Source organism: Ictidomys tridecemlineatus, chromosome 2, assembly GCF_052094955.1.
Source record: "Ictidomys tridecemlineatus isolate mIctTri1 chromosome 2, mIctTri1.hap1, whole genome shotgun sequence".
NCBI classification, from domain to species: Eukaryota; Metazoa; Chordata; class Mammalia; order Rodentia; family Sciuridae; genus Ictidomys; species Ictidomys tridecemlineatus.
This window is the reverse complement of record NC_135478.1, coordinates 230,119,473-230,130,728: the sequence shown is the minus strand read 5'-3', so window position 1 is coordinate 230,130,728 and position 11,256 is coordinate 230,119,473. Positions and strand designations below refer to the sequence as shown.

The 11,256-nt window shown below is 51.2% G+C and overlaps 1 protein-coding gene across 9 annotated transcripts in view; it reads right to left on the bottom strand.

Moving 5' to 3' along the window:
* The window catches only part of Rnf32 (ring finger protein 32), a 31,943-nt gene that overhangs the window by 17,228 nt on the left and 3,459 nt on the right, over positions 1-11,256 (bottom strand). For 4 of the 9 annotated variants that reach the window (XM_078040919.1, XM_078040924.1, XM_078040922.1 and 1 more), the window contains 5 exons: positions 6,522-6,664; positions 4,158-4,190; positions 3,509-3,633; positions 3,219-3,327; positions 27-1,733 (listed from right to left, as the gene is read on the bottom strand). In XM_078040919.1, coding sequence (XP_077897045.1) covers positions 1,263-1,733; positions 3,219-3,327; positions 3,509-3,633; positions 4,158-4,190; positions 6,522-6,664 — 881 coding nt within the window. In that variant the 3' untranslated portion in view covers positions 27-1,262. Of the gene's footprint in view, positions 1-26; positions 1,826-3,218; positions 3,328-3,508; positions 3,634-4,157; positions 4,191-6,521; positions 6,665-11,256 lie in introns of those variants that run through there. The other 5 variants (XM_078040920.1, XM_078040921.1, XM_078040925.1 and 2 more) reach the window with 2 other exon arrangements.

Genomic DNA, 11,256 nt, shown 5'->3' with positions numbered 1-11,256 from the left:
ATGCAAAAACACATTCAGAAAAGTCCTTTCTATCTCAGATCATAAATTTATTTTGTAATGCTTTCCTCCAAACACATTGTTTCCATCTGTTTGTTTTGATAGCAGGGATTAAACACAGAGGTGTTTGACCACTGAGCCACATCCCCAGCCCTTTTTATTTTGAGACAGCCTCTTCCTAAGTTGCTTATGGCTTTGCTGTTTCTGAGGCAGGCCTCAAAACTGTGGTCCTCTGGCCTCAGCCTCCTGAGCTGCCGAATCCATTTTGTTGTTTAACTATTTATTCCAAGCGATTTTCCTTCTCCTGCCATTTTGTTCTGCTCTGGCTACTGCCCACCCACGCTGGGAAGGGTGATTTATTTTTCTAATTCTACAGATTCAGATGCTAATCTTGCTTGTGTCCTCATGGACACACCCAGAGGTAATATCAAACAGATAATCTGAGCTGCCCTCAGCCCAGTCACAGGACACCTTGGTCATGGTGAATTCTGTAAGGCAGTTCAGAGCTCTCTCAGGTTCCGTGAACAGGCTGACCTTTCAACTATAGATTAATGGTCCCTTGTGTTTCTGTAGCTCAGGGAAGGAGTCTGATGGAGCCTTAAAGTCTTAGAGGTAGGAAGAATGCCCCACTGCAGGAGTCCTGTGACTGGGACTGCGGCCGAGGAGCTGGGAGGACCCTGTGGAACACCTCCCCTGACTTCAGTCCTCATGTGTTAAGGCCAGGGGAGGGGACAGTGCTCAGAAAGGAGGTGTGAGAACTGCAGCACCAAGGGCTGGCTGCTTGCGGGTTTCTGAATTGGTCAGGAGTCTAAAGCAGATCTCCCAGGACACTTGGGACACTCCTGTGTGTGCCACGAGCTCTGGCAGGACCTCAGAGTGCTCCAGATTCACACATCCCTGTCCTGCCCTCCCTTCCACATGACAAGGGGCCAGGCCTCCCTCAGAACCTGCTTCAGCAAGCCCCTCTGTGGAATGTGCAGGGCTTCTTCCCCAGGAGCCAGGGACCGCCCCAGGTGAGTAGCACACTGCGGGCGGGCGGGCGGGCGGGCGGGGCTGTGGAGAGGAAGCAGGACAGGGCTGTGCAGGGAGCACGGGGGTCTCCTGAGCGGTGGGCACATGCCATCACTGTGAGGGTGCATTTCCTGCAGGGCAGCTCTCCAGAACCTGCCCCTAACCCTCTGCCCCCTCCCCAGTGCAGGGGCACACACACGGCAGGAGCTGTGCCTCTCGGGCTCTTGTCAGCTGGTAAACTTTACAGGGTCATCTCAGCCCCAAGTGCAGACCAGGCCGGTCACACACCAGTTTATGCAGCTTACGTGTGCTCCTTTCCTGCCTCTGGGACAGCAGTCACCTGGAACCCACGCACTGCAACAGTGAGATCCATCGCAAATAAACGAACCGAAACCTAACGCTGAGAGCAGCCCCAGCGCGAGCCTGACCGTGGAGAGTGGCCCAGGGAGAGCCTGACCGTGGACTACTGCTGCAAAAACGCACAAGAAGGTGGGTTCAAGAAGACTGAAACCACAGGGGAGACCACCATCCCCTGACGGGAGAACGACCGCTGCAGCACCTCCATGTGGGGAGAGAGCCACCGCCTGGACACACGGCGCCCCGACCTGTTCCCGTGGCAAAGCTGCAAACGTGGCTGCCACTGCGACCTTGGCCCGGGGCCGGGACCAGAGCGGAGACCTAGAAAGAAGTTGGCTGCTGCTTTCTCTGCAGCAAGAGAGGACGAGCTGTCGAGAGAAGCAGAGGCCACACACATTCTTTATCCAGTTACTTGTCAGAACTTTTAGCCCATTTGCTGTGTTTTCTTAAATGGGGATGTCTGAAAAAGAACCAGGCAGTGTGGGCAGGTGGAAAGCTTCTCACCACCAGCACACAGCAGGGGAGGGTCTTGTACCAGAAGGTGGCCCTGCCTCAAATATCCCTGCCTCCCAGTTCAGTGGTGGGACCTCAGTCTCCCTTACTCCCCTCTGCAGGGCCCCCACCTCCCACAGCCTGGGACCCAGGCCAAGAGGGGACAGCAGAGTCCACCACAGTAAGCCAATGGGATGTTCTGTTACCCTCACTCACATCTGTGTTGCTGAAACAAACACTTAAGTGTCGAGGAACAGTTTTAGAAAAAGATCATCCTGTGTCAGAGTCACCGAGGCCAGGGCTGGCAGGACTCCTATGTGGTTCTGGGATGATCCAGGTAACAAAGGGGTCTCTGAAGCCACTCTTGAGGTACAAGGACACTGAGCTTTCGTCCAAGGTCACACCAAGTCACATGAAACCTTGCAGCAGGCCGTGATGAGCCCAGACCTTATCCCTAAAGCAAAAGATCTACTATGCCATGCCCCAGGCCCAGGGCACGTGGGGAAGGGGCCTGCTCCATACAGGGAGGCGTGCTCCCACCTCGCGTTAGTCCAAGTGGGAGTCCAAGGAGCTCAGCAGAGAGCCAATCACAGGGCACTGTGGTGGTGAGTGTTAGCTTACAAATGAAGCTGACTAAGGCACAGAGTGTCAGTAGCTCCAAAGCCCTTCCCATGCACATCAGCTCCTGTTCACAGTGGGAACTCCCAATGCTGCTGTGAGCGAGGCCTCCGTAAACACGCTGTCCAGGGCTCAGACTGACACTGCAAGCTGAAATCCCTCTCCTGTCACACACAGGAGACAGGCCTGGGAGCATCTGTGACCTGCCTGTGCCCATCAGGCCGAACAAAGAAGGCAGGATTGGGTGGGCTCCGCGTCTGGGGGCACCCTCCCCTCTGCTCTGTTTCAAGAGCCTTTGTTACAAGGCACAAATCATTGAAATTGTTAAATAAGCGCTCCCCCCCCCAGCCCAGTAAAAATAGAAGTAAAGAGCAGTACAAAGCTCTGCGTGCTGCAATCCGGTGGCCCCCAGCCCAGGGGCGCCCAGCCAGAGAGCTGCCGTCTTGCCCAGCCAGAGAGCTGCCGTCTTCCTTCCCAGCTCTGGCTTCTGCTTCCCTTAGAATTACCAGGACGTGAAAACTCAAGCCAGTTTCCAAATGGGGAAGCGAAAGTTGCTAGCAGTCTAACCTGTTGTCGTTTTATGATCAAGGACTGAGGAGAGTGGGGGTTTCTCAAGCCTTCACTCATCTAAACACCCTAAAAAATGAACTAAGCCTCAAAGTTCTCCTGCCCCTGTTGGCTCTACGGACCGGGTGTGAGCACCTGCCCACAGAGACCATTGGAGACGAGCGACCCATGCCTACCTTTTCTTCGAAGAACTTCTTCCTTAACTTGGCATCTGTGGGAGGCACTGCTTGCCTCAGGCTTCTGTACCACTTTCTAACCACGTGGCCTCTCCAGCAGGCTTGGATCCTACAACACACAGGTTTGCTCGCTGTTCTGTGAGCCCTGGGCTGAGCCAGGCCCAAGGGAGACCAAGGTGACCAGGACCAAGCAGGGACATGAAGCCCTCTGCTTTTAGGCTTAGCAGCTGGGGCCCCAGACACCTGCCTCACCTGGCAGGACGCTGGCCACAGCTGGGCAGAGCTCTTACCTGGTAGCACACTTGGCTTTGAACAGACGGGCCCCGTCATGGATCACTCGGGTTTGATACTGGTTCTTTCTACAGAGAGGACATGTTTTTTTATTTGTGAACCTTTCAAAAGCTTGAAGGCATGCCTGCAAAACAGATTTCATTTAACATTTTATGAGTAATTACTTATGAACAACATTTTTACTTCTAATATAATTATAGTGTTCTATTCTCTCATAATTATGAGACTTAGTCCAATTTAGACTATGAAGTGAAGGAGTTTCATCAGATGTCAACACCTTCCTCATGAAACCTGTTCCAAAAATGGCTTTTTACAAGAATACACATGCAGAGACATCAAAACCTCCTGAAGACCTACGGGTGGTAAGGCCAGCAGCCGTGTACAAGACGGCCTGAGACCACGGCAGGAATCACGCCGTCCGTCACTCATCCTGATGTGCCTCACTGCGACAATCTGTGGCACAAATGTCTGTGGTTCTTTTGTCACATAAAATTCATGGCTTTCAAAACAGGATGAACTGCAGTGTGGCCTACAGGCACAGTGCTAACTCCAAGTGGTGATCACGGGTAAAACAGAAGGCTCTCTGGGGACGCTCTAACATGATGAGCAAGCTGCTGGGGGCAGTGTGGCGGGGCGGGGGTGACTCACCCTGTGGAACACGTGGGAGCAGGAGAGCAGCACCTGTCCGCGGGAGACAGAGGGGCCGGTCAGCACAGCATCCTCACAAGGGCGACTGTCGGGGCCCACAGGGCAGCGGCTTCACAGTCAGGACTCTGACCCTGTTCTGTTTCAGGGACCCCGCGGCAGCCAGGCCTCATGCCTGCCCCGCGGATGAGTGGGTTTAGGGGTGGGGCCGCCGGGTACAGGGCTATTTCCAGGCAGATGGGGGCCGAGAGGGACAGACGTCCACAGGTCTTGTGGGAAGGAGCAGAGGAATGCTTTGTCCAACCTAATTTTTAATACAGCTTTATTGAAATAGAATCTGAGAGACTTAAATACCAGAAATCACAGATGAAGGAATCAGTTTTTCCCTTTTTTGAGGTGCTCGGGGTTGAACCCAGGGCCTTGTGCGTGTGAGGCAAGCACTCTACCAACTGAATATATCCCCAGCCCCAGTTTTTCTTTTGTAAATGTGGGGGAAAGTGTTTACAAGAAAACCTTACCTTTCTGTGACCCATATTCCCCAACAAAAGTGATGTGCTGGGACCAAGGTCAGGAGCTTAGCCCCAGTGAAGAGAAGCAGAGAGACCAGCAGGAGTGCTGAGCTCAGTTCCCCCCAGTACGCAGCTCCACCTGGGCCCAAGGTGCCCACGGCCTGGGAGGCCCAGGCTCAGATGCAGGCCCTGGGAGGCGGGGAGGCTGTGTTTCAAGAGCCCCGTCCTCCTTGCCCTCACTCACGCCATGATTCTTAAATAGGAACAAAGGAAGAAATGGAGAATTCAGAAAGTTTTAAAACCTTTCCTTGATGCTTCCTGTCAACAATAAGTGTAAACTGGACAAATTTGTGCTTAAAATCATCCAAGAACTTAATTACTCACTCTTGGTAGAAAAATCAGGTGTTTTATCAACAGATGATTGACCAACAATAAATAACACTCTACTTCTCTAGACTTAAAATATTATACTTCTAGATGTAAACGTCCACAAATGTGCATTACTGGCAAACATCTGGTGATATAAAAAATTAATGATTGATAGTAAACAGACTAAAGTGGCCTAGAAGTCGGGCCTGAATTCTAGCTGGGCTCTCCCGTGTCTCCCAGGTGGCCTGTGGAGCACTTAGATGACTGCCTCATCTGCTAAGTGGGCATGTGCCCACCTCAGAGCTATGAGCCTGACCGGAAGGCCCTCTGAAACGGTAAAGTGTTGGGAAAATGCTAACATGGAAATAATTATTAGATATGCAAAATAAACAAAAATAATAGAATTTAGTGAGAAACAAAGAGCAGAATGGAAGAAATATTGGGCAGGATGTACCCTGACACCCTTTAAGATATTTGATTTTGAGTTTTCCATCTTCATGTGAACAATCAGGCTAAATGTTCACAGGGTAATTAAGAAAGAGGTTGCTGAGGCCAGGAAGATCCCCGTGGGTTTATTAACTCTCTTGCTACACTCAGCACTAAGTTATAAATCGTCCTATCTGGCAATCTGTTGTTCTAAACTCTCTTCTAAAATGCTCAACTCAGGTCCTGATAGAGACCTGGGATATAATAAGCATGTTTCAAATAACCTGCGAATTCAAATTGGTGAAGAACAAAAGTCTAATGATTGTGAACTTACTTGTTGATAATTCAACTTTTTGAAGCAGATTAACCCTAGAGACTACGTGCCAGGGTGTCAGGGAGGCCTGGAGCTCCCCAGGCTGGGATCCACGCCGGCTCTGACCACAGCTGCTGGCCTGTCCTGGGGGAGCAGGGTGCTGCGGCCAGCAGACAGTCCCTGAAGGGCAGTCGTCAGTACCAAGGACACTCTGGGAGCCTGAGTCTGGTGACAGAGCAGCAGGCAGAGTGGGCCACTGGTCATCAGCCATTTACAAACCCAGGTGGGATCCTTGCTCACGCACCACAGGTTCAAGAGTCAAGATGAAAGGATACGGCCTTCTTAGGGTTCTCCCCCAAGTTCTTTGAAGGCATTCAAACACAGACTCTCTCCTCTTTTATGACTCAGTTCACAAAATAACTTAAAGTCCCTTTGTGCCATTCCCCTGCCCTGGGACTCGCGGGCCTCCCTGTACCCTCCACCTGCCATCTCTGCTCACGCAACAGAATACTTCCTGTTGTGCATGCTCCTGCCCTGAGACTTGGCATCATTCAGTAAATCACAAGCTGCCTCATGAGGCTGTCTGCTCCTTCACACACACTCTGACTGGCCACATGGGGAACGTCTTAAGGATCAGAGGACGGGGCTGGAAAGAGCAGGCCTGGCCCGGCATCCCACGCACGTCCGGCTCGGCTCACTGTGTCGAGAAGGCAGCCCCTAGCCTGACCTGCTCCTCTGCATGCCACGCACCTGGGGGTGCAGCTCAAACTCCTCCTTGCATATGGGGCACGGCTGCATGGAGTCCCCGTGCAGGACGGACCTCTGTTTCACACTCTCCCATTCTTCTGAGGACAGCGGCACTGGGGGAGGCGCAATGAGGCCCAGCTTCTGGGCTGCAGGGAAGAAGCGAAAAACGAGGGTGATGATTAGAGTATGAACCCCCCCCCCCCCCCCGTGATGGTAGTAAGGACAGGCAGCGCACTCGTGGCTCACACTCCATCAACAGTACACAATGTGTTTCTACAGAGGCGCAGAACTCAGTGGTTGAACATTCCCTAGACTTCCGCTGGTGATCATTTTTACTGGTGCACTGTGATCATTCACAGTGGTGGGGTGTTCCTGGTCCCACATGCACACAGCACTGCAACACAATTTGGCCAATATCCTTCCCCACTATTTCCCTTCCTCCCCTCCTCCTCCCCTGTCCCTTCCTTTCCTACTGCTCTTCCTTTAGTTTTTAATGAGCACCTCCCAGCCCCACCTTTATTTTCCCTTTTCCTCTCTATCTTTCATATGAGAGAAAACATACAACTTGACCTTCTGAGGTTGGCTTATTTCACTTAACATAATGATCTCCCGTTCCATCCAACTTCCTGCAAATGATGTAATTTCATTCTTATTTATGGAAGAAAAAACACTCCATTGTGGACATACACCCCGTTTTCTTTTCATCCATGGACGCACCCCTGGGCTGGTTCCGTGGTTTGGCTGTTGTGAACTGTGCTGCTACGAACACAGGCGTGCATGTGTCACTGTGGTACCTTACATCATCAATAGTGATTTATGTTTTTTACAAAGAACCTCCCATATCTTACTTAGCATTCTACAAGGCAAGCAGGATATTTAACTTTATAGAAGAGAAATTGAAGGGTACTAATTTTTTCAAAAATTTCCTCACTGTGTCCTGCCTGATTTACCCACAGCCATCAGCACCTCCTCCTCCACCTTGACTTGCTTCTGCCCCCAGTGACCATGACAAGGGTGCACAACCACACATCTGCCAACTCATCCCCGCCTGGGACTCCCTGTCCAGCACTGCCTGAGCACCCACCAGGCACCGCTCCGTCAGACCTGGGCGCACGCACCACGGGAAGCGCGTGGGGTGGAGAAGCAGCATACCTGGGCAGGACGCTGGGTCCCTCCTCACCCTGTGCAGAAGAGTGATGGACATCAGCCCACGAGGGCTCTGCAGAGGAGGAGGCAAGAGAGGCGTCCACAGACCCCGAGCGGGAGGCCTGACAGAGGACCCCTCCCAGTGCAGGGGGAGCTCTGGCCATGGAAACCTCGCCGTGGAAATGCCCTCCACCGAGGGCTGGGAGTGGGTAAGGCGAGCTCACCCTGTGGGGACAGGAGGGCGAAGGGACATCCCAACACGTTCCAGAGGAAAGCAGACAGAAGGGAGAGTAAGGTTCTGTAGAACACAACCAAAGGCTGCTCTGCCAAGGTGACGCCGAGTGGGGGCGGCAGGGTGAGGGGCACAGGAGGAGCCACAGCATGGCGAGCGCTTTCTCCTGTCTTGCTTACAGAGCCAGCTGTGATGAGTCGAGGCTCCGAGCATGCCACGGCAGCCTGGCCCTCCCTTGTCCATCGGTAGACGCCAAAGTGCAGTGACTCATGTCAGGTGGCGTGTCCCCAGCCTTTCCAGCCTGCCCCCTGCCATCTAGGACCTGGCCCTGAAACAAACCTCTGGGTCCACTCAGGTCACTATCATCACCCCAAGGTGGCAGGGCAGGGAAAAGGCTGTCCGGGCGCACGTGACCCCACCTTCTCAAGACTCGCTCCTCTAGTGGGTCCTTCCATACCTGCAGCGGCCCACATCTGAACTGACGGCTGCTCCCTGCCCACCACAGAAAGGAGCCACAGAGGCTCAGCCTGATGGCTTCGCAGGTGAGGCACCCAGGGCTTTCAGGAACGTATCCTATTTCATGTTATTTCGGGGTACTGAAGAGAGGGACGACTGCCCGCTCACTGCGTGACGCTAGTGTGACCTCCACCATCCCATGAGACAAGGATGGCACACGGACATGCCTGGTCCAGCGAGGGCCATGGCCACAGGCGTGAGCTCCTGGGCAAGTGTTAGGTGCAGCATCCACCATGGCTGGACAGCACCACAATCGGGCGCCACTCAACTCTCACAAGGTTTGCAAGTCTATCAGGGTGACTCACAAAGGAGGAAACTCACCAAGAGCATCTCAGTAGCTTCAAGCCCAAAGAGTTAATAAAGGACATCTATTTATGACTTTAAAAAACTCCAGAAACTTGTTTAAAGGGAAACTCCATTTTCAAAGGCTAACCAGAAAAACAAAATAGAATAAACCTCATATAAACTGAGAAGTTGTGTTAGACACAAGAGCAAGATGGAAACGCCAAGAATTACTACTTACATTTAACACAGTTCAGAAAATCCTGGCCAGAGCAAAAAGAGACGAAAGCGGGAAAGGAGGGCAGAAAAATGGAGGGGGAGAGACAGTGATCACCCCTGCAGGCCTGGCAACTTTCTCAGCAAACCCTGGGGTCGAGGACATAGGGCTGACAGTGACAACAGAGTTCCCACATCTCTACAAATGTGCTACTCCCCCTCCACCAACCCAGACGTCAAGATCTCCAGCAGAACTGTGTACGACCCTTAGGGGAAGCATGAGAAGGGACTTTTCTTACCTCTATTAAAATGTTACAAAAGTACATTAATTAAAACAGAAAGTGACTTGGAAACAAAAGCCACAAAAGGACTCAGCAAAGCGGGAGGGAGATGGGAATGTGCAAGACAAAGCTTTAAAGGCAGATAAAGAAAACCCCTGTGAGCTCTGAAGGGGAAGGATTCTTTAGTCTCCCAAAACCAACAAGGTGGGCTGGGCTGGGGCTCAGGGGCCCAGCGCTGGCCTAGCACGTGTGAGGCTCAGGGTTCCATCCTTGGCACCAGACTAAAAACATACAAAATGAAAGTATTATGTTCATCTACAACTAAAAAATTTTACAAAACATAATAAGGTGAAAAACCAATGGACAGGGTATCAACTGAAATGAAATGTATTTATTATAAAATAGCAGATAAGGTAGAAGGAGGGCCAGACAGAAGACATCACCGTGGTCGGATCCCAGGAGGTCTGTACGTAGAACTCACAGAGAACTCCAGAGAGCAGAGTGAAGAGACAGGAGCCAAGGGCGTGTGAGGTGGGTGTGGGTGAGTCTGTACCTGATGTGAAGTACAGTGTTCTGCTCACTCACTCTCTTTCACACTTTTATTTTCCATATTGGGAAGTTCTTCCTGATGGCCAATATAAATCTTTCCTGATGAAGTTTTTAAGACTGACCATGATGAATCTAGCTGACCATCTACATAAGCTCTACATGCACAGGCGCTGTCCACCGATACACTGTGTGATGTCATTCCAAGCCTCAGCAGGCTGCCGGACCACACCATGTTCTCCAAGCAGACATGCAAAGAGCCCCGTGGCACGGCTCTGCCTGCTGACACGCCAACCCACAGGCCTGCACAACCCTGTGTCCATCCACCTGCATCAGGACACAACACTCCAACCAAATCTATTCTCCATGCTCATCATTTTAAAACAAATCTTTAATGTTTCAGTTTAACATCATTTCAGATTTATGAAAGGCTGAAAGAATTCTTGTATGTCCTTAACCCCAAAATAACATAGCATATAACCCTAGCCAACAATCAAAACCAGGACATCAATGTTGACATGATCTGTCAATTACAGCAGTCCCCCTGCAATTTCACTTTCTGAGGTTTCAGTTAGTCATAGTCAACCATGCCCGAAAATACAGAATGGAAAATTATGGAAATAATGTTTCAAAATTCCATGGCATTTAGAGTAGCATGATAAAACCTCACTGTCTCAATCCACATCCACCTGGGAAATGAACCATCCCTGTGTCCACAGTATCCACACAGTATACACTACCCACCCTTAGTCACTATCTTGGTATTCAGGATCAACTCTTGCAGTATTGCAATGATTGTGTTAGTAATGGTTCCAAAATGTAAGAATTGTGATGCTGGCAATTCACATACATGAAGGAAAAGCTGTAAAGTGTTTCCTTTAAGTGAAAGGGTGAAAATTCTTGACAACACGAAAACAAAACTGTACAATGAGGTTGCTAATATCTGTGCTAAGAACAAAATCTTCTATCCATGAAATTGTGCAGAAGGAAAAATAAAATTCATGCAAGTTTTGCCACTGAAGCTAAGCCTCTGTCCCAGAGCAGTGGAACAATCCAGCAGGGTAGACTGGATAGTGTGTGGTGATCATGGGCCACGGCTGCACAGAGCCCGCCATACCAGCGGCGGTGCAATGAGCCTGAGCCGTGGCAAGACAGGGTGTGCCGACCTGCCGTGCCTTAGCAGCCCAACCCAGGCCTGGTGCAGACACCTGCTCTGCACAGCACTGCGCCCCGAACCCCAAGCATCCACCATCCTGCAGCCTCAGCCTCCCACCTCCCAACTCCGAGGAGCAGCAAGGAAGGGCAAGTGGGGCAGAGCCGAATGGCAGTTCAGACTCCAGCGTCACCAACAGCAGTAGTACTTTTCCAAAACCTGTCAGCATAAATTTGGACCAATGTTTTTATCAAATCCTGATAAGCATAAATTTGGAACAATTGCATTAGCACTTTTCCAAACCCTACAAATCCCTACACTAGCATACTAGGTGGCAACCCTATTGTGGTCCCCTCTTGTCCTGCA